The sequence below is a fragment of the Mesoplodon densirostris genome, chromosome 3, assembly GCF_025265405.1.
Source record: "Mesoplodon densirostris isolate mMesDen1 chromosome 3, mMesDen1 primary haplotype, whole genome shotgun sequence".
Taxonomy (NCBI): Eukaryota; Metazoa; Chordata; class Mammalia; order Artiodactyla; family Ziphiidae; genus Mesoplodon; species Mesoplodon densirostris.
In genome coordinates this window covers 89,271,156-89,296,505 of record NC_082663.1, presented here as the reverse complement: position 1 = coordinate 89,296,505, position 25,350 = coordinate 89,271,156, and the positions used below count along the sequence as shown (strand labels likewise).

The 25,350-nt window shown below is 41.6% G+C and overlaps 1 protein-coding gene across 2 annotated transcripts in view; it reads left to right on the top strand.

Annotated features, from left to right (window-relative positions):
• EFNA5 (ephrin A5) overlaps positions 1-14,868 on the top strand; it is a 278,842-nt gene extending 263,974 nt beyond the window's left edge. Inside the window, exons 3-5 of one of the 2 annotated variants that reach the window (XM_060091837.1) lie at positions 6,369-6,434; positions 6,830-6,910; positions 12,182-14,868. In XM_060091837.1, coding sequence (XP_059947820.1) covers positions 6,369-6,434; positions 6,830-6,910; positions 12,182-12,303 — 269 coding nt within the window. In that variant the 3' untranslated portion in view covers positions 12,304-14,868. The remainder of the gene's footprint in view (positions 1-6,368; positions 6,435-6,829; positions 6,911-12,181) is intronic. The other variant, XM_060091838.1, reaches the window with a different exon arrangement.
• The last annotated feature ends 10,482 nt before the right edge of the window (positions 14,869-25,350 follow it).

The window sequence follows — 25,350 nt, the reverse complement described above, 5'->3', positions numbered from 1 at the left end:
ACGCAAAATGGATTTTATTGACTCATTAAATTCTACAAGACATTTTCCGTAGTACCATTTGTTTAAATGGGCTTTACTTCTTCAGCATTTATTGTGAAAAGAATATTAGTGCTTAATTCTGCCATCACCTGTCTAATTTACATATATCTATGTTGTATGTGAGACCCCATGAAAACCTACAGAGGAAAACCTGGGCTGTGCTAACAGCTAATAGCCCATCTTTTCTTTTGACTTGCACAAATTAAGAAATATTGTCTGTGGCAAACACAATGGAAAACTGTGTTTTTAACTCCCCCCCCCCCCAACACACACACTCATTTCTTTGGAAAAGCAGCAGCTGATTATTTTTTAAAAATAAAATTTCCCAAAGTACCCAGGTTGACAAGGGACACAGAAAAGGAGAAGGATTTGGCTTTTGGAATTACGATTTGAGGATGAATAAGGTTAGGCGCAGAGGGATGATAAAATGAACTAACGAGTACAGGATTGGGCCTGAAAATGTGAAGAAAATATGAGAATCTCACCCCTCTCCTTCTAAACTTTCGGTTCCTTATGAAGAAGATTTGTTTCCTTGATTGCTTTTGAGTTGCTTAAGATCTCATGATGTTTAACGTGATAGCCTGTATAAAAGATAAATAGGAGTTTTTTGATACGAAGAGAAATTTTAACTTATGATTTAAAGTCCTCTTATTTCCGGTGTTTTCAAGCCCATCTTTATATTCTATTTCTCACATTTGAGGAAGGGCATTCTCTCTTATGATTTAAGTTTACGTTTTGTATCAAAGCTCATTTAGGTTCCCCCAGCAATTTGGAGTTAATGTGAGGCATCATGCTAATTACGAGAAACGGCACAGGCTGGCTGCATTAGCAAAAGCTAAGTGGCATGGGAGGAAAATGAAAAACAGTTTTTAAATGCCGGAGTGAAAACAAATAGAGATGTCTTGTAGTGTTTCCTCAACAGCAGTTTATAATTACCTCTCTTCAAGGCCTGTTTTAAGTGGACTTGTACCAGTAGCTTGAAAAGTAAACTCCTAAGGGGTGCGTTTGTTTAGACATGGCAGCAGAATCAGGGAGGAGCTGCTGTGTGGGAGCCTTCAGCACAGTGCACTCCGGTGCCTTAGTCCTAAAGCCTCAAGTGGGCATGGGAAACCCTTGATTGCACAGCATTATGTCAGTTAGCTCTTGAGTAACAAATCACCCCCGGATTTGTGGCTAAGACAGCATTTATTATTTCACAATTTCTGTGGGTCATGAATCCAGGGGCAGCTTAGCTGCGTCCTCTGGGTCTGGGTCTCTCCCAAAGCGACAGTCACTTGAAGGCTCGGCTGAGAAGGATTCAATTTGTAGCTCACTCTCATGATTGTTAGCTGGATTCTGCTCCTTGCGGGTCGTTGCACTGAGGTGTCAGCTCCTTGCACGCGCTTGTCTGGAAGTCTCCCTCTGCTCCTTGCCATGTGGGCCTTTCCACTGAGAACCTCACAGTGTGGCACCCTGCTTCAGAAGGTGAGCAAGCGTGCTAAGGAGAAAGGAGGGCACAGTCTTTTACAACATAATCACAGAAGTGACATCCCATCACTTTTGCTGTATTCAACTCACCAGAAGCAAGCAACCAGGGCCAGCCCACTCTCAAGGGGAGGGGCAGACACAGAGCATGCATACCAGGTGCGGATTGTCGGAGCTAGGTCAGAAGTTGCCTGCCACAAGCAGGATGCCGCATCCAGCCGAGGGGCCCACAGTTAACTGTGTTGTGAATGCTACAAATATTTGCAATGCTAAATACAGCCTTTGGAGGTACTGATTTGGAGGCATTGAATGTGGTCCCCTTTATGTATCAAATTGGCTGATAAGTGCTGAGCCATGCTCACCTGAGCCCCAGGAGAGCAAGCAAACAGGTTTTCAGGAATGGCTGAAGTTAGAGCTCCTGTCTGAAGTCATGAAACAGAGCGAAGATAAGCAGCCCTTTTTTAGCAGGATACTCCAGAGGGCCCCTAGATTATATTTCATTATGTGTTGTAAGGTGGTGATGGGTACTTTGCAGATCATCAGGGGGAAGGGACTCTGTGGATTGATTTATAAAGTTGCTATTAAGATCGTGGAATGGGAGGCTGTGCTTGTTTTAATGGTCCCCACACCCCTACTCCCAGCTTCCTGACTCCAAATGTACATTTTCAGCAGTAAACTGAGTAAAGGGATATGAATTTGGACTATGTGACAAATGTTTAAGACATGAATTGAATTTCTCATTTTAATCTGACAAATTCTATTTTAAAATCCATATATCTTTTTTTAATGGAAGTATGGTCGATTTACAATGTTTTGTTAGTTTCTGGTGTACAGCAACATGATTCAGTTTTATATATATATATATATATATTTTTTTTTTTTTTAGATTGTTTTCCATTATAGTTTATTACAAGATATTGAGTATAGTTCCCTGTGCTACAGAGTAGGACCTTGTTTATCTATTTTATATACAGTAGTTTGTATATTGTAATCCCAAACTCCCTCCCTGCTTTTCCCTGGTAACCATAAGTTTGTTTTCTATGTCTGTGAGTCTGTTTCTGTTTCGTAAATAAGTTCATTTGTATATTTTAGATTCCATATGTAAGTGATATCATATGGTATTTATCTTTCTCTGTCTGCCTTACTTCACTTAGTGCGATAATCTCTAGGTCCATCCATGTCACTGCAAATGGCATTATTTCATTCTTTTTCATGGCTGAGTAATATTCCATTATATAAATATATACACATCTTCTTTATCTTTCCATCTGTCCGTGGACGTTTAGGTTGCTTCCATGTCTTGGCATTGTAAGTATTCTGCTGTGAACATTGGGGTGCATGTATCTTTTCGAATTAGAGTTTCCTCTGGATATATGCCCAGTAGTGGGATTGCTGGGTCATACAGTAGTTCTATTATAAGTTTTTTAAGGAACCTCCATACTGTTCTCCATAGTGGCTGTACCAATTTACATTCCCACCAACAGTGTAGGAGGCTTCCCTTTTCTCCACAACCTCTCCAGCACAGAAAATCCAAATATCATTATAGGAAGAGTTCAGGTCTAGGTTTCTTTCCCCTGTTGCAGGTGAAGACCTCTTTTTGGTTGCTAAAGCTCCGATTTGGGAACTCAGAGATGAAATGTTATAATTCTTTTGTCCCAGTTGCTGTTGGTTGGCTTCTGGAGGACCTGTAAAGCCTGGATAAAATTCCCTCTGATAAACACTCCTGGGACACCCTCACAGGCCCAGATGAAGCTCATGCAAACCTCAGTTACCACATGGATGCCTCCTGGTCCCTAAACTGTGTTTCCTACCTACGTCCCCAGCTGGGATAAGCACAGCACAAGGACAGAAAACAGTTTGTCTTATACATCTTTGCGTCCACAGCACCTAACAGGGCAACTGTACATAGCAGTTTTAAAAGCGTTTGAGTGGATAGATAAAGCTGCAGTAATATATAATAAATGGTAGTAATTATTTACTATCAGTTTCCAAACATTCACTATTAATTTTCTAAGGAAAACAGAGTATTGTTTTACCTAAAATAGTGTTACTTATTATAAAGTGATGTGTGTCTCTAGAATCATAGAGATCAATAATACCGACCTCCTGACAAAGGCCAGACACATTTTAAGTTTTTACTCCCTCATGTCCATCTTCAGCCTTGCTCATAATTGATCCCAAGAGGATTTTCTTTATAAATTTACTTGTGTGACTATTACATTTTTCAGTTCCTCTGTTTTGTGTTTTTAATGCTTCAAGCCTCTGCTTTGTTGTTTAGGTGTGACTAGTAAAGCACTTGCATATTACCTTATATACTCAAATATTACTAATAATCGCTCTTATTAAGTGGTATAAAGGCACTCTCTATTTGTCAGGCAAGAGGTGTGGGGTTAGGAAACCTGGAACAGGACATGGAATAAAGCCACACTCCCAGTTTTTTAAACCTTGCATAAAAAATTGAGTTTTGCTGACATATGGGAAAAGTTTTTACGCCTTCCGGTATTATTTTTGTTTTTCAACGTGGCAAACAAGGAACCCAAGTTATACTGACTTAGGTTAAGATTTCATGAGCTCAGGTCGGAGGCTGTGGAGTCAAGTGACTTAATGTAATCTGCGCTGTGTACTCACATTATATGTTTATATTCTTTGTTCATCAGTCTTTCTAAGGATTAGAGTATAATAGTCAAACAGCATCATAAGGTATCAGTCACGTTATCATTGTCATACAGCTTTTCTGGTGATAGAGAGGAGATGAGGAAGTAAGGGAGAAGTCTGATGGGGAAGAGAGGTCTTTACATAAATATAAGTACATTTAATATTTTTAGTGTACAGAATAACATAGCTCATCCAGTAACTAAGGCTAATTGTCCCTCTTTGCGAGCTGGTGAGAGAACTCTCTTGAATTTTTCCTGGACAGTTTATCATTTGTTGATGTTTAGTTATTTCAGTGTGCCTGCCCCACAATGATTTTTATGTCCTGGATTTATAGAATTTCTCCTATATATAAATCTGAAAAATGTGTGCTAACTCTAAGAAGTTCCCCCACTAAAACAAACATTTGCTCTTGCCTTGAGCCTGTTATATCTTACAGTATCAGTTAAAATCAGCTATTGCACGTGGTAAATCAAGTTCACAAGGCTTGCAGTAAGTTCTTCTCAGCTCAGAAATCCATAGCACAGCAGCGTAAATATCCATGTGTCACTTTTTCACACCACCTCTCATAAATAAGATATAAACTATCTCGAGAACCCATGGTTTTTCTAATGAATTGGAGTCACCTATGTGTACTGTATTTGTGACATGCGCATTCGCAGTTGGGGTCCACAGGAAGGACATCATTTCCTGGATCAAACCACAGAGTGCAAATATTGTGCCCTAAATAACACACTAGTTACTGTAAATGTCAGTAGAGGGAGTTTTTCCGACTTTGATTTAATGAAAGCCTACAGCAAAGCCAGCTGTTAGCACTTCTTAACTGCTTGTCAGAGCGAACACGAAGATGGGGAGGGCTGAAAACATCTTTTCTGTATCTACTTTGGTCTAAGAATGAAGAGAGTTTTCAACAGGTGTTGAATAGCGACACAGGGGGTCCTTTCCAGCTTGATGTCTTTTAGGTGGTGACTTTATAAGTTCTCCTCCAGGATGTGGACCTGGAGTTACATGAGGAGATTGTTGGGAAATTAGTCCAGAGTTTGCATCTTGAATCCTCTCACCTGCAAAATCAGCATTTTAGTTTTCTGGGCTCACCATGAGGGACATGAAGAATAGAGGAGGGAGAAGGCACACTGAACACCGGTCCTCTCTTTGTCACTGAGGCTATTACCAAACTAATTGTGAGCCATGTGTGTTTTGACTGATATCATCTGCTCTTTCTGAACAAAGAAAACACTTGAAGCAAACACATAGGGAAGAAAGTATGCAGCACTCATGTCTGTAATTTTTGTCATCTCTAGAATGCATGTGTAAACATATGTGTGATTGTTAAGGGTCTTACTGCCTTGGAAATCCCTTTGACATTATGCTGGGTGTACTGAGGGGAGATCATCTTTCAAACGCAGGGGAAGTTTACAGTCTTATTATCTTGAAGAGGAGAAGAAAGTTTCTTCCTCAAATGATTTATAACTTGAAACATGTTGTCATGTTTTGGTAAGCCCACTTTATTAATTCCATCCTTCTCTGTGGCAAATTTTTAAAAATAAATGTACCATTGCAACCCAGTACTTTCTCAATAGCATATTGTACTTATAATAGCCTGATGGAAGTTGCTGGGTTCGGTTTAGTCATACAGAATGTGGAGCCAAGTTCTGAGTAAAACCTCTAATTGAATTACCTGCAAAGCACTGACAGACAGGCTTTCAGGACAGACAGAGCTTTGCTTTCCCCAGCAGAACTAGGTCATGTTTAAGTTGGCCTTGTAACTGTTAACTGGATTTTGCCAACGCTTACACCCTGGGTTCTGGTGGCTGCGGGCCCCTTTCCTGCAGCAGAGGAGGAGCTCTCTATGAAAGCAGGAGGACTCGCGCGGCGTTATCTTCTTATTTTAGAGAAAACTGATTACAGATCAAGTTAAACGCAAGAGCCTTTGAAATAAGAATCCAAAGTATTCTTCTGTAGACTACCAATGTTCTTACATGATTCTTTCTTTATTGTATTGCAAAGGCAAGATAGGTATAGGAAAGTAGCCCTTTCGATAGCAGTCAGTCAGTGTCAGTCTGAAAAGTATTTGTTTCATCTTCTGGGAAGAATTAGAGTAAGCGCCCATTGTTCATGAAAGAATTTACTGTGGACCATTTGCATTTGAAAATGAATAATCTGGTGGTGTTCTCTCCTTTCTCTCTTGCTCTCTCTTTTTGTCTTCTCCACAGCCTCTGCAATCCCAGATAATGGAAGACGGTCCTGTCTAAAGCTCAAAGTCTTTGTGCGACCAACAAGTAAGTTCACTAAAATGAGCTTCTGAGGGTGGCTTCACTGCGCATGCTCTATTGTGTGGTCTGGTTCACAGCGGTAAAACTTTTTTTTACTGTAAATCCTGTGTGGTATCTGTTTCGTATTATCAACATCCATGTTTCAGTTTTCATCATATTTTTTCTCATTATTTTTCATGATGCCTTTATTTTAAGTACACAGCAGTTGCTAACTTGTTGTTTCTCAGACTGTTGTACGTGCACAGCAAATGGGAACAATATTGGCATTTGGATACATGCCACTGATTGTAAAACAGTCTCTCCATAAGTAAAAGGAAAAATTAGAAAGAAAAAAGAAAGAAACGGGAGTTTAAGGGTGTCTTCACTAACATATTTGGCTGTTATCTCTATTTTTGTTATAGATAGCTGTATGAAAACTATAGGTGTTCATGATCGTGTTTTCGATGTTAACGACAAAGTAGAAAATTCATTAGAACCAGCAGGTTAGTATGCTTAGAGAATCTCTCTTAACAAATGCATCTCTCTCTGGTGCTTCAGTACTTTTTTTCCTTTCTTCCTCTCCGCATGTTTGCATGTTACAGTTGCTCTGCTTTTGCTCATTGCTAGCAATGCTAATATTACTTATATTCTACCTCATTCCTCCAGTATCTCTGTGTAATGCATGTTAGATAAATTATGACTTTTCTTTTTTTTTGACATGGGTTTGATACAATGCAGTATCCTAGTATAGAAGCCCCATCAGAATGCTAAAAGTCTCACTACTTTTTTACCACATCCTCTGAGCATGCTGGTGAATTACTGTGACTATTAATGGATCTGTTTTCATGTAAGACAGAAAAAAATTTCTACTGTCTGTGCTTATAAAACTTTACTTTTATATTATATCCAAATCTATGGATAAAAGTAATAAGACTATTGCACAAAATAGCAGCTAATTCAACCTATTTAGTTTTCTCTAGAAATGCACATGCATCATTGAACTGATCTAAAGGACTTCATTTTACTTCAAATATTATTTGTGCTGTTGTCAATAGAAATAGGTCTGGAGAAGCATAACCATGTTGCCTCCTAACAAACACCACAAACTCATGCACCTGCTGCTCCCACAGACGTATCTGCAGTAGTCTGTCGAGCCAAACGTGATCCTTGATTACTGAGGCAAAACAAGTATTGAGGAGAAGTAAATCTTTTCTACCACTTCTATCTTCCATACACCCAAACTTTCCCACCATCACTAAGAAGAAAAATAAAACCCACCAACGGGATCGTTGAAGCCTTTGTACTGCAGCATACTGTGGATAATGTAAACTCTGTAAACTCTCCACTTGGTTATAAATTCAATCTGGCTCTTTAATGAGCTAGACTGATTATGAGGTGGGGGGAGCCCTCTATCCTCTGTTCACTGAGGAGTGTGCCTCAAAGCCCCTGGATGCCCACCGTACCTGTGGTTTCCTTTCCTCACCCTACTTGCTTGAGATCTTCACTCGTTTCCTTACCTATCTCCTGTGACTATCTCAAAGCTTAAGGACAGAATTATTTCCTCTTCCCAGAAAGTTGTAAGCCCCCTCTTATGTAAACAGAGACTTTTTTCCCCACCTATTTGCAGTAGGACTTACCTTTCTGATGGCCCTGGAAATTAAAAGGTTGTGAGGTCCACTTTATCCTTTGAGTATTGTTACTGGGACACACAGTCCATGAGCCTTAGGAAAACCTACCTTGAGTAAATGTGGTGCCTCAGGGCATACAATAGCTTCCACGTTGTAACTGACAGGTCAAGAGTTAGGCTTTTTCCCCAAGCGTTCCTGTTTTTCTAAGGCAGGCATCTTAGCTAGAGCACAGAGGAGAGGTGTGTACAATAAGCTCTCAGAGGCCTTAGTGGCTCCCCAGGGATCCGTTAGCTGCTTTAGAAAGTTGCAAAGAATGAGTGCTGACATGGAGACGTTTTAATTGTGTTCTGGAAATCTGGAAGCATTACTGTGGCTTTTCAAGGTTCCAGACTCCTCACAAGCTTGAGGACTTGGGCCATCACAGGATCTGTGAGTGAGATGAGATCTTTTAAGGACCCCAGAGTCTACACTCTTCCTTTTGTAACTTGCCCAGGCCGTGCAGCTAGTTACACACAGATCCAGGTGTAATATTCATATTTCTCAACTCCCATCCCTACACTAGTATAAAAGGATTCTCTTACCATTGCTAGACATAGAGATGTCCATGGAGAGAACTTTTACTATCTTGGCTTTGTTCATAAGTCATGTGTAGGCTGACCGGCAGGGTTGGGCACGTTATAAGTTACCCTGAATTAAGAGTTTTTGATGTACACCGTTGCAGAATATAGGCAGAGCTTTCCAGTAATCTTTTTCCAGGTAAATTCCATTGCCTATCGGGAAAGCAAGAGGCTGTTTAGAAACATAACAGATTGCATGTTTTTCACTGGTAATGAAGAGGCACACTGAGGACTGTTCTGACATTAGGAAAACTACCTTTGAATTCAACTAGTGATAAAATGCAAGATACTAACATGCACTCATATGTGAACATATTTCACTGTCTTTGGGGGAAACAGACTATTTTTCAGTGAGCATTTAAGTCCATGATGGCCCCCAAATCTATACACCTGTAACTGATAGAAGTTTGCAAAGCTTTGACAGAATGTGGTCAGAGAGTGTGTGTGTGTGTGTGTGTGTGTGTGTTGGGGAGAGGCATGCAGGTGTGCTTGCAGGAAGAAGCTCCCTGAGTCAGTCAGTCATGACTATATATTTAAGGGCATTCTGGTGATCACCTTCACTAAAGAAGAAAGACGAGGTTGAACTACGATCCCTGGCTGCATGAATGCAATAATAGATTTGATACTTCCCTGTACTCCTTAGAAAATTCATACTTGCAGCTCCGCACCACTGTGCTGGATGGTTGAGGGCAGACCCAGACCTTATGAAGCCAGCAAGGCTGAAAGGATTCCACTGCATGTTCTCAGCAATGTATACTAATTCACCTGTCTTTGGAATGTGTTTGTTTGTCTTTTTTGTTTGCTTGCACACTCTGCCTGCCAGTTTCCTATCATCAGGGATACAGGATGATCTCAGGGCACACATATGCCACATAATATGCTCCAAAATATTGCCAGTATTCTCTCAGTTAACAACCGAAAGCCTCATGTTGTGGAATCCTGTAGCCAGGAGGCAAGACTTGATTTGGCTTCTGAAGAGAAGTATTTTCTTTTTCAAGCCACATTCACTGTTACAAGTTTTAGAAATTCTCTCATGTTTAGGTGTAATTTCCATTGGTATAGATTTTGCTTATGAATTCCTCTTTAGAATTCTGAAATTCCTCTTACCTAAATAACAAACAGCCTGTTTTTCATTTTGCTTCCTGGGGGCCACAGAATCTCCCAACACTGAGGCCCTGTTTAATCAAAGGATGCTCTGTAGAATCCTGAGCCAGGACCAATGTTACAGTGAGAAGAGAAGAACCCTGGTCCCCTAAGGGGACTGATTTTCTCCTTTGAGGGCAAGAGGGTATTTACTGGTTGGTTGCTTAGAAAAAGGCCAATTCCAAAGATGGCCATGATTTGAGGATCAAAAGGCACATTGGCCTCATGGCTTCTCTTATATGATAAACAAACGCTTTCGTCTCAAAGGTGTGCAAGGTTCATCCCCCCGTCTTGTGCTGTGTGGGCCTAGAGCAGGGACAGCGCTCGCTGAGCACCCTGGTCAGACTGAGAAGGCGAGTCCCCTTCAAGCTCACAACTGAGTATCTACGTGTTACTTGGGTACCTCTTTTATCAGTACACTTCCAAACTTTACAAGGAAGAGGACTGGGTAATATGTTGGTGAAGATAAGACTGAGAAGAACCCAATAGCTGATGTAATTTCAGGTGTATAAATATAAGTAAGTGGTATTTCAAAATGAACTCTGGAATCCTCTGGGTTTATGGTTCTTTCACAATTAAGCCTGAAGTACTCTATTATTCCGAATAACAACAGGTTGGTGCTTTTAAGACAGTGATTTGGATTTTCTTTTCAGGGCTGTTAAGGGCATTTATGTCTACCTCCTAACTACATATTTAATACATTTGCAAGGCTAAGAAACGGCAGAGAAAAGAGTCCACAAGTATTTGACTGCATCATGTGCGGCTTTACATTTTCCCCTGCATCCATTTAACTTCCCATTCTTGCTCCCTAACCTTTTATAGTCTCTTAAGCTAATAGGTATTCCATGCAGGTTTGCTAAGGTCCAGGAGAGGAGAGCAAATTTGCCACAGGGATGCAGCAGCTTCTACCCGTGGGGACAGGTTAAAATGACACGAGCCCTCCAGAGCAGAAGCCTCGATGCTGAGAAGACATATTTCTAAGTTCATATAGGGAGTGAATGTAATGAACAGAAACAGCCCACGTGAGCATACCTGAAGTAGAGGCCAGCCTGAGCCTGAAAGGTGGTCGCTTTAGGACGAATAACAGGGAGTGTGGCTCTGCCTAGTAAAGAAAAAGCATCCCTATTGTGACATGCTGTGTGATGTGAAAACAGAAATGAATTTAATAGAATAGAGTTATTAATCCATTAAGGTGTTCGAGGTGGGTCATTCAGGGATGTCTAGCGATTATCCTTTGAGGTCTACAGAATTGGGAACAACCACTAGAGTCTCACTTGTACCCATTCTCTCTGACTGACCATAGAGTGAATCCAGCCTGACAATCGCTGAGCTCCTACAGGAAGTTCCCCTGATGCTAAAATAAAATCTACCAAAGAATTCCACTGGTGGCCTCACGTGTAGTTCAGAGATCACTGAGTCTAAAAGCACGAGTTACGCCAGGTGGAAGGAAGAAGACTGGCCACACCAGAGCATAGCTTGGCTCATAGGCAAGCCTCCAGTCTATCTTTGGGTACTAATTGCTGCAAAGTTCCTGTTTCGAAGTTAAGCCTGTTAATCATGCAGCTCAGGAAGGCTATCCAAAGTCAGAGGCAGTCTCATAGAACACTTTATAGCTAAATAAAAGAAACTTACCTCACTTAATCCATTTTGTTTAGAGGAAAATTTGCATCCACACTGATAATTTATGTGCCCAGCTTCAGCCTGACAAAAATAAAAATAGTCAAGTTCAAGTAATTTAATCCTGGAGATACAGGGTTTGTAATAGAACTAGCACCATAATTGATTCTTAATTGTAGGCGAGCCAGTGGGCACCAATTTATTTAGGTTTAGTGAGCATTATATGTAGTTTAGTTAAAATGCTGTTGTTTTGGCATTTAATTCTTCACATTTGAAAATTCACCTAGACATCCACCAACCAGGCGTTCAACACTAATCCTATGAAACCGCTAAAAAGAGGAAAAAGAGCAGCCCATTCTGGTTAACCACTAATATGCCAACATTAACTGCATCCTGCCACCCCCACCCCCGTTACTTCCTTCTCCATGGCATATTGGGTTTAAAAGTACATTCAGATACCAAGTTTGTGCATGGTGTGTTCGACTGCTAGCAAACCTGAGTAGCTCACGTGCCAAAGGTTACAGTGTGCACATTTTTCACCTCAGTTTTTAAGGGAAGTATTAATATTGCCAAGAAAGTCCAATTTTCTCTGCCTCTCCTTTGTTTGCTGTAAATAATGAGTAATTATGCAGACATGAAAGTCAATGGTGGCGCAAGGTTCATTACCCTACTTTGCAGAGGGTGGCGCGGTCTGTTAACAGCAGGCTGCTGCAAGAGGGTTATTAAGGATGTGAAATCTCATTGGAATGTGTGCTTTCTATTTGAACAGATGATACCGTACACGAGTCAGCCGAGCCATCCCGCGGCGAGAATGCGGCACAAACACCGAGGATACCCAGCCGCCTTTTGGCAATCCTACTGTTCCTCCTGGCGATGCTTTTGACATTATAGCACAGTCTCCTCCCATCACCTGTCACAGAAAACATCAGGGTCTTGGAACACCAGAGATCCACCCAACTGCTCATCCTAAGAAGGGATTTGTTATTGGTTTTTTGGCAGATGTCAGATTTTTATTTTCTTTCTTTCAGCCTGAATTCTAAGCAACAACTTGGGGCCGGGGGAGCTAACATAGTTGCTGCCTCCCTCACCTCACCCCACCCCTGCCCTTGCCTTCTCTCACCCCTTGCAAATTAGATGGACTCCAGATGAAAATGCCCAATGGTTATAGTGACACCCGTGGTCGTCTGCTCCTGTGCATTCTCCTCCAAGAGCTCACCTCCTATAGCGCACTGTCAGCGGTATGTGGACGAGGAAGGATAGTGGCAGATGCAGCCGGTGATGGCGAGGCCCAGGAGGGTTTTCCTCTCCCATGCAATTCTTACGCCTTCTCATTCAGGACTGTGAGATGATCGTGCAGGGCATCATGTCACCCTGTCAAGTCCAGAGGGGAGGTATTAAGAACAGATATAATATTACACCATTTCCTCTAGGAGTGTATAAATGAACAGGCTTCTGAAAGGTTGAGACACTGGTTTTCTGTTTTTTGTTTTTGTGTTTTTTAAAAGGTGACTGTCTCAAAGCATTCTTGACAGCAAAACTTGTGCTCCGTAGAAGAAGCCTTTTGTCTAGGAGGCGGGTCGAGTGCCGGAATGTTAGCACAGAGCAAGTGTGAAAACACGCTACGTTGGGTGGGGGATATATATGTGTGAGTGCCTCCAATTTTTTTGGTGACTGGGCAGCGCACACCAGATTATGTTTTTTCCTTTGAGTACAGATCACCATGGTGCTACAACTTTTTTTTTTTTTTTTTTTTTTAAGAAACTGAAAGAGGCATTTTTACAAATAAAGTGACCTTCCCCGAGGCTGACAAGCCAGGGTTGATGAGTGTATATGGAATAGCTTTGGATACTTCTCTGGGGGAACAATGTGTACCAAGGAAAGGGTGTCAGTGGCCAGAGGAGATGTAATTTGGCTTTGCTGGAGCGCCAGTGTGCTGTGGCCTTTCCCTGACTCCCACCCTCATACCCACACTTTGCTCCACACTCCACGACTACAGGGGCTCAGACACAAACCCCTGTCCCCGCACGAGTCAATACTACTTGGGAGGGCTAAAGGGAAATTTGGAATAAAAATTCCAAAGTCTGGAACGAAAAAAATTCAAGAGTTGATTTTATATTCTTTCCCTTTCTGACACAGCCTGAAGCGTAGGGGGAACATATGTTTATCTGTGGGAGATAAACAAGATGGAGTCCCAAAGACTTTAACAAACTATTTTTTTAAAAATCCACTAGAATAGAATATACATTATTTAGATATACTTTATGCTGAGAGTGAGTATATATGCTTGTCCTATTTAAACTTGTGAGAAAAAGTGGTATCCCTTGATACATTTAGAAATATGGGGGGGCTGCCTTGTCTCATTGTAGGGGTGGGCAAGAGGACAGTAAGTCAGCACGGCCAACAGGGATGTTCCCAGTCGATTACCAGGAAATGCAAGCCTTGGGGGTTGCTACGGGTGAGGCTGTCACGAACTTTGAACTCCAAAGCCTAGGCAGGGAAAAGGGTCAGACCAATGGAAAAGAAAAGAAATCAAGCAAGCCTTTTTTGCTGTTGCAGGACATGTCAATAGAAACCATGCCTTTCAAAACAAAACAAAAAATAAATGCAATGATCGTGTAAGATGTGAAAAACTGGAAGCGTTCCAGCATAATAAGGACTTTTTAATATACTGGTTTTTTTTTTTTAATGTACATGTTAAAAAAAAAAGAGGGGTCATATTATGGATATACTTCATGAATGGGAATTTGCTAAGAACTGTGAGTAGTTCTGAATTAGAGAGATATGTGAATGAAAGGCAGCTGTAAAGGCGCTGCACGCTGGAGAGTTGTACACATGTTGAAATGTAATCTGGGCTTACCCGATCCGTTTGGAGTGGATGTTAATGCTGGGTCTGTTCGCACTTGGAACCATGTGAGAGGTTGCCAGCCTCTCCGATTAAATCCTATTCCCCCAGACATCAGGAACTTCTCTGGAGTGGCAGAGTCTTATCACAGAAGGCAGCCACCATTTCACTGAAACAAAAGTTCACAGCATTGGATTATTTTTTGCATTAACTATTTGTATACTCAGAACTCTCAGTAATATCCAGTAATACTTCTTTTTTATTAATAGTTAGTTACAGGCTTGTTGGTCCAGTGGGATTTGGGTAGGGGGAAAAAGATGCCTTCTAAAATGGATCAATAGAACCAAAATAATATTGCATGTTCTATGACCACAAGGAAATCAAATGATCCTGTAATGATTCCAGTTAGTCATAACTACATTACCAGTGCTAATTTCATTTTAGAAATGGTGACTTCTGTGGTTTTTCTAGCATTTGTCTCTAACAAATGATAAAATAATTAATTACTCATGGCCCTCTCTGCCATTGTCTTTCATTTTTCACAGTGAAATTAGACCCCTTCACCACTGTGCCACTACAAATTAAATGTAAAAAAAAAAAAAAAAAAAAAAAAAGGCAAGACTATCCACACCAATAGACAATGTGCTTCTCTACCTAAAAGTGACGTTAATTGTAGGTAACGCTTGTCACGGAGTTTTCAAGAAGACGACTGGTATCATGCGGTTTTCATCTTGTCCAAAAAGTGCTGGTGGCCTTTTGTGATGGTGTTACAACCCTCAGGGGGCTTAGGAGGATGTCGACGCAACTTTGTAGCAGCTTTTAATTTTCAAAAACAGTTCAAAAGTATGAGGGGCAGCCTTTGCTGCCTCGCCTCTCAGCCCCAGTCGGTCAAACCCCAGCGACCTTTGCCCCTGGTTGCCAAGGGCTTTGAAACGTGAAGCAGGGAAATAAGGATCTGTCTGTTTAGTGGATACCGTGTATCCTTTAATAGACCAGGTAATAGTTCGTGTTAGTTTAGACTATTGTTTTGTACTGTACTTTCTTGGGTGGCAGAGGAAAGAAAAGTAAAACGTTAAAAAAAACTGCATTCTTTAAATTCTGTATTATTAGCAACCTCTGTTGTATATAGTGTTTGATAATAAAGTATTAATTTGATTCTTATGTCTTTTGTAAGTGAGAACAATAGTCTTTCAGGATACAAAACATGCATTGAGGCTTTGAAACATCCAATGTATACGTGGCTAAGAAGAGTCACAAATGGCCGAGACACTGCTCCATACAGGACTCACGTGTGGTCATCGCCCTCCCAATCTTAAGACTCCACCATCTTGGGACCTGGAACAACATGACTTTTTTGATCAACATTTTGTCCTCAATGTTTTCAAGGTCTGATGTTGGAGCCCTGTGGTGTTTTTTGCCCCCGGCATGTTGGTTTGAAAAGGTTTAGGGAATTTAGTAACGGTTCTGTACTTTGGTTTGGTTTTCTGTTTGTGGTGGTTTTCATTCTTTCCCAGGAAGAGTCTTGTCAGTATCATGTGCAGCCCAAGCATGGGAAAGGTTTCAAACCAGTTCATTTAGGAAGGTTAAATGGGGGTTCTTTCTCTCTGAGTCATTGTGAAAGGAAGAGTCACACAGTACCTGTGGACTTTCAGGGACTCTGTCTCTGGTGCCTTAGCAACAGCAGTAGCCATTTTTATTAGTTTCCCCAAAATTTAAAACAAAAAACAGTTTAAACCCCTTCCCTCCATTCACTGCTCTCAGAGCTGTGATCACTAGTTTTTCTTTTGGAAACCACCTCCACCAACAAACACCCCCGCTTGCCTACACACCCCCACCCTTTTATTTCTTATGTTTACTTTTTCTGTCTCTCGACTTCCTCCCACTTTTGGTTTTCCCTCAGAGCCGTGAATGGGCAGGTCTGTCTCTGGTCTGGCATCACTGAGTTTTTCCCATGCATTTGCCCCAGAGCTGCTCAGATGTGAGACAAATCTCCCTACAATGGGCTTGCTCCCATTGTCTGTACAGTTTAATAGATGCTGGCATGTTGGAGGTTACCCATGAGTCCAAATCCGCTTTCCATGCTTACTCTTGACACCCCATTGAAGCCACTCATTGTGTGTGCGTCTGGGTGTGAAGTCCAGCTCCGTGTGGTCCTGTGCTTGTACTGCCCGCTTTGCAGTTCCTTTGCACTTACTCATCGAGTGCTGTTTTGAAATGCTGACATTATATAAACGTAAAAGAAAATGTAAAAAAAAAAAAAAAAACACACACAAACAAACCCATATGATCTGTATTTGTATATACACGTGTCCGTACAAGTATACCTAAATAAAAATTAAAGATTTTCATCATTTTAATTGGAGCCCTCCTTCTACTTCTTTGTTCCTTGAATGACGCCTTTATTTCAGGGGCTACTTGTACTCTGCTGATTTTTTCAAAATCTTTGTGGACAGAAAAGATAATACGACATGCACAAGAGAAGGCCTGAGAAGGTCAAAGAATGTGCAGGGTTTGAAATGGTCAAGTATCTAGGCACATTCCAGTTATTCTGATGAGAAAATAGTGAGAATTCAGTCTTGTCTCAGTATTTGAGCCTTAAAATAGGCACTATGACAAGCCCTGCATCCTAAAACAAGTGTTAAATTCAAGAGCTAAACAAAAATTCTGTTCTTTTACTTTGCATGTATTTATCTATTTTTTTCACCTCATCAAGAAAAAGATAAAAATAATCATTTTACAGCAAATATACTTCCAAAGGAAAGAAAGAATGACAGTAATGACAATAATCACCTCAGTACAACCCCAAGCCACAATTCTCACTACCAAGGAAACTTAACTTACTGCTGTGTGACCTTGGGCAAGTCACACAATATCTGTGGGACTCACTTTCCTTATCAGTTAATAACAAGGTTGTAAAAGTGCTTTGATTTTTAAAATATTGCCCTTGCTGGACACTGCGAAGCCCATTCTGCATCTGAGTGATGTGAGTTTTTTGTCTTTGATGATGACACTGCTATAAGCACAATTTGAGAATTTCACCTGTAGACGGAAAAAGCATCAAATGTCTGACAAAACAGACACCTAATGCATTTCAAGACTTGGCTTTAATTATACCATGTTAACATTAAACTCATTGAAAGCTTTTTATTATACTTAATTATTTGACAGGGCACTAAACACTAATTACTACTTACTGTAACCTTTTTTGCTAATGAAGAATGACAGCTTTATAGAATGAAGAACAACTCATTAAAAAAAGATGTACTGCACTACCTATGTGGTATTTTCAAACCAGAACAGCATTACGTGGTCATTTTCATCATCACCATCATCATCAAAAGCATTTAAGTGATCATGACATTGTGCTCAGCGCTATGCAGAACAAAGTTAATGTTTACCACCTGTACTTGTAAAGTTTACAACATAAGGCAGACATTACATGTAAACATAACATAGTAACGATTTATAGAGAAAATATAAGATTCAAGCATTTTTATTATACATATATGAGAGAGGAGATAGATATGAAAAAAAAGATCGGGATTTTAAGATTAGAAAGCTTAGAGTTAAAGGAAATTATCTTGTCAAAATGGGGTGAAGAGCTTCGTATAAAATAGAAATCTTGGTGGGTTAAAAAGCACTGTGGGCTTAAAAAGGACAGTGAAGTGCATGGAGTCAGTTTTCATAGTAGCTACAAAGGTGACTCTGGAGATGAGAAAACCTGAGTATCATTGAAACAAGTTATGAGGAGACTGGTCCAGAGAAATCACCTTAGTGCCCTAAGAAAGTAGGGGAAGCGATGAAAAGATGACAACTTCAGATTCTGCTTTAGAGAATAATCATACACCTGTTCTGGAAGCTGAGACTGTATCTACATTGAATTGTGAGCTGTCCAGGATCTCAGCCAAGATGAAGCCTACATTTTCTTAGATTAGAGCAAAGGGATAAAAGTGCAAAACATTGAAAAGTGGGGACTAAGATCATTTGAAAGTGACTGTGAGTCCCTGATTAAAGAGGCCAGTTCCTGATAGACAGTGCTGCACACATAACAGGAAAGCAGGTAGGACCGGAGATAGGACATGAGCAGTGCTGCAAGAACCACACTTTGGTAGCAAAGTATTTGGAATTCTTGAGTCACCTAAGTTGTTATACAAAAAGAATCAAAGGAGAAATTGTGGTGAGTAAGACACATATATGGATTTGACTCTCTTACCCCAGTGATAATGATTAGAATCTTTCACCTCTTACTATAGGAAGGTGTATAACCTAGGTGCCATAAAGAAAGTTCAAGATAATTCTGATGAACTGCTCATTGACCATTCTAACAGTTTTTTAGGAACTACTGGCAAAAGAGTTTCTTAGAGATTGTTTGCAAAGCTTAGTTCCATATTCTGCTGATAACATAAGCATACTTCAGGAAAGCTCTGGCAAAAATGCTGTGAAAAGCATGATGATTTTTGCACAGTCCCTCTGGAAAACAAGTGCTTCTGAAAATGATTGCAAATAACTAATCAGGCCGATATTCTCTGTCAGTTTTTAGCTTGATACATTCCGCTATATTGGTCAAGTTGTTCAGTGGTTACATACATATGTGTGCCTATTTTTAAAATGGAGTTGTAAGTGCTGATGGACCCTGTAAGCAGTAGATTTGCAATAATTCTGTGTCCTTTTTAAAATATGGATGATAAATGAATGTACAAGATTCTTTTAAAAGGGCAAGAAATTGCATTGCCCAAGGAATTGGTCAAGAGCATCACCAAGGGTTCATTTGCTTTGGGGAAGGGGTGATTAGCCAACCACTCTTAAAAAAAAAAATAGCACCTAAGTAAAAACAGTGAGCTTGTTGTACAAATGCTGCTTCCAGGCAAGTTCCCTCCCTCCCTTCCCCTTTCCAAACAGAAAGCAGCTTCTAAGCCCTTCCTATACATGATGTCTGGAGTGGCAGAAGAAAGGGGACCAAAGGCCTCAGGGACAGCACATCCCAACATAATGACCCTTTTGACAATTCCCGTCAGAGATCGTCATACTCTCTTCCCAAGAACTGCAGTACACGCTAAGATTAAAGCATGATTTCATTAGTTTTCATTTAAAAATCACCCCTGGTTCCATTCTAAGTGTTCCATGAGTTCTGCCATCTTACTACCAGCAATGGCACTACTTAGTGTCCACCCTGAAGGAAGGTCAAATAAAAAGAACTTTCAGTTCCTCTTCTTGCTGTCTGCTTTTTGACTCAGTTTAAGTCCTAAATATGGGGGTTTCTGTAACTTTAATAAAAGAAACATTTTTAGTAACAACCCCTATCACAACACCCTGGGACGAGGATGCCAGCATCAGAGCCACGGTGCGGACATGGGAGGACCTGACAATTTGGGGTAAAAGCACTACCCCTGATGCTATCACTGAGAGTTAATTCAGAAGAATTCAAATCTACTGGGTGGCTCTCTGAGTCAATAATGTGCTTTGAAATATTCTGGATTTTAGTCATGATTATTCAAGCAAGAACTTCACGTCACTTGGTAACACACGGATGCTTGTCGATCTCGACAAGAACACAGACAGGGACCAAAAAAATCTCTAAGATTACAATGGTAAAGCAGAACAAAATATTTTTGCATGCTCTTTTGTTCACAAGTTCCAGGTGCTCCCTCAAACTGCATATATCATTTGAGATGCAAGTAGCCAAAGTCATTTGCTTTCCATCACAGCCATGAAACAAGTCACTAAAATAAGAGAAAGAACATGTTTCTTCCTACACACATCTTAGAAAATGCATTTTATCAACACCCTATCCTCTCCTTTTGTGTTCAGAGCTTATTCTGTTGGGCCAAACAACAAAAACCCTGATTTGTGTAGCAGAGTGTGGAACACATAACTCCCCTGAAATCCGTGCTTTGCTTTACTAGATCTGGACACATTTTCGGCAGTAGACAGAACAAGAAGTTCTGTGTCTTTTTTTATTCTCTCCTAAAGACAGTGTGCCAGCCAGCAAGCTGACTCCATTTATTTCTCCTACAGGGAGTCAGCGTGTTCCTTCTCCTGGAAGATGCAGGTACTTAAAATAGTAATAGGCTTTGTGGTTTACTGAGAGTATATTTCATCCCAAGATCTTATGGGCATAAAGAAGAAAACATAAACTAATGGCTCTTTCCAACAAGCTTGGGAAAGGACTGTCATCACTCTTCCCTGGAGATACAAGAAGAAAGCGACTTAAGTCAGGTAGCCCAGGGAAAGATCCAGAGTCAAGTTGATCCAAAATTTGGACAGAGGCCCCCAGTCTGTTACTCTTCATTCCTAATAACTTGATTAAGAGCTCCAGCAAAAGGAAAACAAGTGACATGTTTATCCCGTCTTTGAGAAGTTTCGAACGCAAAGCAGTTGGGAGAGGGGCACTAGGCAACTTCCCCAAATCTTCTTGTCTGTGAGTCAACTGTTTTATTATAAAAGTGGACTTTTTAAACAAAACTTTAATTCTGTAATGTCTCAAGATAGTCCCAGTTTCTGTGCATATTCAAACCTATCTAAAACTTAGGAAGAATCTAAGAGAAGAAGAATTTGTATCATCTCCTCTTTCATTCGTTTTCCCCTGACCTACATTCACACACTCACACTTTTACATTTTTTTCTAATTTTATGTTTTCACAGCACTTTTTTTTCTTGACATCACCGATGCTAAGCAGTGTAAGGACACTGAGGGTCACCTGAGATACAGTTAAACATCAATCTGATAACATCTAAAGCCCTAGTGCAAAAACTTAGTGGTTAAAAGAAATCCTGCTAGGGCACGGCCAGCCAGGCCCTGTGGTGTTCACAGATCTGACCACAGCGTGGATAATTTCCCAGAGCCCAGCTGTAAATGGAAAAGTTTCTACACTGGCAGGGAGAATCACTTGACATTTTGAATGCTTGGTGTCTTTTCCTCAGCTCAGCTGACTTTCCCACCCACAGAGTACCCCAAGTTCTGGAGCCGGACAGAGCCATCGTTACATCAGTGTTCAGGCCTACAACTTGCTTGATCGGTCTAGCTGGCTAAATATGAGGGTGTGGGCTATGAGCACCAGAGGATTAGGATCTGTGCCTCCAAAGGGCTGACTAGCCATGGCACAAGGATCCACAGAAGACTTCCTTGAACTCTCTCTCTAGGTTTAACTTAGTCTGGACTGGAAACCAGTGCAAATTACAAACCCTCCATTTACTTCTACTTCAGAGTTGAGGTTACCATGAATTAGAGTGCCCTGAATTCTGTGTGGGTCCTGCCCGTCCCTGGTCCCTGTCAGTATTCAACAAAGCAAGTTAATCTCCCTGGTAAGTGACAGCTCTGCCCCTTGTAACTGGCATGGAATCAAGTTTTTAACTTGATTTGAGAAGTGAGAAGAATTCAGTACCAGCTAGAGGATTCACTAGCAAGCTGAATCAGTTTTAGCTGGAATCTGTTTGGCTGTCCTCATCTCTTAGTTCGGCTTTTTTTTTTTTCCCCTCTTATTATCAATCCAGTCCACAAGACTTATCAACCACTCTGTCTACTGAGGACACCAGGCTCCTTTGCTAAGCTGTTCACAGCCGGCTCACACAACCCACTGCTCTGGCCCCAATTTTTTTTTTTTTTTTGCGGTACACGGGCCTCTCACTGTCGTGGCCTCTTCGGTTGCGGAGCACAGGCTCCAAACGCGCAGGCTCAGCAGCCATGGCTCACGGACCCAGCCGCTCCACAGCATGTGGGATCCTCCCGGACTGGGGCACGAACCCGTGTCCCCTACATTGGCAGGTGGACTCTCAACCACTGCGCCACCAGGGAAGCCCCTCTGGTCCAAATTTTGATAGCTCCATAGAGAGGAGGGAAGGGTGGGGGAGTGCTACATTTCCACAGAAACTGACCAAAACTCCCCAAAATGCCATGGGGAAGCAAAAGCATCAGCAGAAATGGAGTCATCAGGAAGCCTAGTTATTGTGTGCAGTCGGTAGCCTGTCAGCAGCAGCCCCCCAAGTACCAGAAAATGTTTTCCATTCAAGCAATATGGGAAGAACCAAGAATCTACCTCAAAGGAACAGACATTCATTTTTTTGGTGGGTGATTTACAAAAGGGAAGATTGATTTTTCCACTCACTACAATATTTTCTCTGCTTCTAATCCCATTCTCTGCCCTGATCAAGTATTACGGATGTGTAGGCAGAAACAACTGAATGACGATTATGTGACGGGACATAAGGAAGAAGCCTTTGTCTAGCAAAATCCTGTAACTGGTACTGCACGTCTGTGCTGCCCACTGGGGTCACAGAATCTTGGTGCAGTTGTCATCTGGAGACCCTCCCACTGGGAAATCTACATGAGAGACTGAGGCATAGTCATGCAGTGTGCCTGAAATCCCTGTGAGGGGGCTGACCCATGCCCGCCCTAACCCCTACCCCCAACATCTGTGACATCTATCCATGGCCTTGCAGAGCACACCGTTTAGCGGGGGTTCACATTGTGAGGAAGGATCTCAGGCTTCCCTCTAAAGAAACAGGCCCAGACCTCCTTGAAACCAGAATACAAATTTATATTCCTCAGAACAACTTGTTCCCATGGAAGTTGGTGGGGATTTATTCTAGTCTCCTGCAGAAAGTGACTCCAGGGAACCAGAGAAAACAACTGGAATCACAGCAAGTTTTTCATCTTTTTTTTTTTTTTTTTGCAGTACGCGGGCCTCTCACTGTTGTGGCCTCTCCCGTTGCGGAGCACAGGCTCTGGACATGCAGGCCCAGCGGCCATGGCTCACGGGCCCAGGCGCTCCGCGGCATGTGGGATCTTCCCGGACTGGGGCACGAACTCGTGTCCCCTGCATCGGCAGGCTGACTCTCAACCACTGTGCCACCAGGGAAGCCCAAGTTTTTCATCTTAAAATGAGATTTAGCCTTGTTGTGGACTGCATGTTTGCGTCCCTCCAAAATTCATATGTTGACACCCTAGTCCCCAGTGTGATGATATTTGGACATAGGTCCTCTGGGAGGTGATTAGGTTGTGAGGGTGGAGTCCTCATGATGAGATTAGTGTCCTCATAGGAAGAGACAGAAGAGAGCTCGCTTCTACCTGCTCTCCACCATGGGAGGACCCAGCAAGACAGCCATCTACAAACCAGAAGAAGGCCCTCACCAGAACATGGCCATGCTGGCACCTTAATCTTGGACTTCTCAGCCTTTAGCTGTGAGAAATAAGTTTTTATTGTTTAAGTCACCCAGGCTATAGTACTTGTTATAGCAGCCTAAGCTGACTAAGACTTCACGTCATAGAATACTAACTTGCTGACTCTACCACAACGGCTTGGCTTTGATAGATGAAGGAAAAAAATCTACTGGAAAAGACAGAGGGAAAGTAAGATACACCGTGCCTTAGAATCCAGAATCCAGCAGGGATGCTGTTGGCAAATAAATGATATCAAATCACAGGAAGACTGCAAGTTATTTCACTTCACCTAAAGCTCCAAGAAAAAATACTAAGATTCGCTTATTCATTTAGCTATATTTTATGGAGCACCTACTATATGCCAGAACCTGTGCTAAGCATTGTGGGTATTTTTTAATAGGAGAGTGACTGCCTTCATCCAGGTAAAGCTCCCAGTCATTATGGGCTGTACATATCAGTTATAGGGCCTGTCATATCCACAGTCCCTTCCAAGGAAACCAAGGAGGCAGTTCTCAGAAGCCATGTCGTATACAACGTCTTCACATCCATGTTCACAGCTGACTGGACAGACACTGGGCACCTGACTCAGAGGCAGCCAATCCAAAGGGTAGTCAGTGTCCTATATGTGTCCTTGCAAGGAAAAACCATCTCTGCCTTTACTTGCTGTTTAGTAATTACCCAGGAAAATTAGTATGGCCCTTTTGAGAGATAATATAAATAGAATGAGTTGGGGGGGGGTGATAAACAAAAAAGGAGCAGATATACAGAAAACAGTTTGGTCACATTTCTTCTAGCAAAGCCCTAACTTTCACCTGCTCAGTTCCATAGGGCTGCTTCCTTAAACCCAGGACCACTTTCGAGTTCCAGTCACTGTAATGCCTGGTCATTATCTGGCTTCTATTTTGAAGTGTTCATGAGATTCTGATTCCATTATTGGCATAGGCATCCTTAAAATAAGCCCTCATTATTTGAGCTAGCCTGAGTGAATCATAGTTCCTTGCAAGCAAAATAGTCTGTTAAACAAATATGATAGGATAAGAGGGGTACGAAGAAAGTGCAACAGAATCACAGAGGGAGTAATTAACACTGCTAGAATTTTCAAAACCTGATTTTGAATTTCAGTGTTACAGTACTGAAGAAATTTGCCGTATTTCAAAGGTCACCATATCTAAATTGACACAGTGAATTATATAAAATGACACGTGATTTTCTTGAAGACTTGTACTTTTTTTTCTTTTGGTGGGGTCAATGTAAAAAATGGTGAAAAGAGCCTCTTCTCCCTGCTGATACCATGTATCTGTTAGTACAGAGAGGAGTTACAAGAGTTAAGTCTCCACTTAGTATTTGAGATGGGCCAACAAACAACGAGACAACTGCCAAACACCACTGCAAATGAGCTCAATGATCAACAGTGGAAAAAAGGACCCACTCTAGGGCTTCCCTGGTGGCACAGTGGTTGAGAGTCCACCTGCTGATGCAGGGGACACAGGTTCGTGCCCCGGTCCGGGAAGATCCCACATGCCGCGGAGCGGCTGGGCCCGTGAGCCATGGCCACTGAGCCTGCGCATCCGGAGCCTGTGCTCCGCAACGGGAGAGGCCACAACAGTGAGAGGCCCATGTACCGCAAAAAGCAAAAAAAAAAAAGGACCCACTCTAATTCCACAGGAGCAGACCAAGGAGAACCCTCTTTAACTGGTCCTCTGTTTGGGAACCAGGAGCACTCTCCTATTAACATGTGACATTTCCTTAACAAGGTGATGTACACGAGCAGCCAGGCTAATACTTGGGTTGGTGGTAACTTGTTTCTACTTAGCACAAGCTCCTCAGGGAAAGCAGAAACTGCTGAGCAGTCTCGATTGTACCCAGTATGTTCCAGCACCTGGTAGCCGTTACGCAGGGAATGAATCCCATTATCAAACATAAATGCTGTCGGAATGGC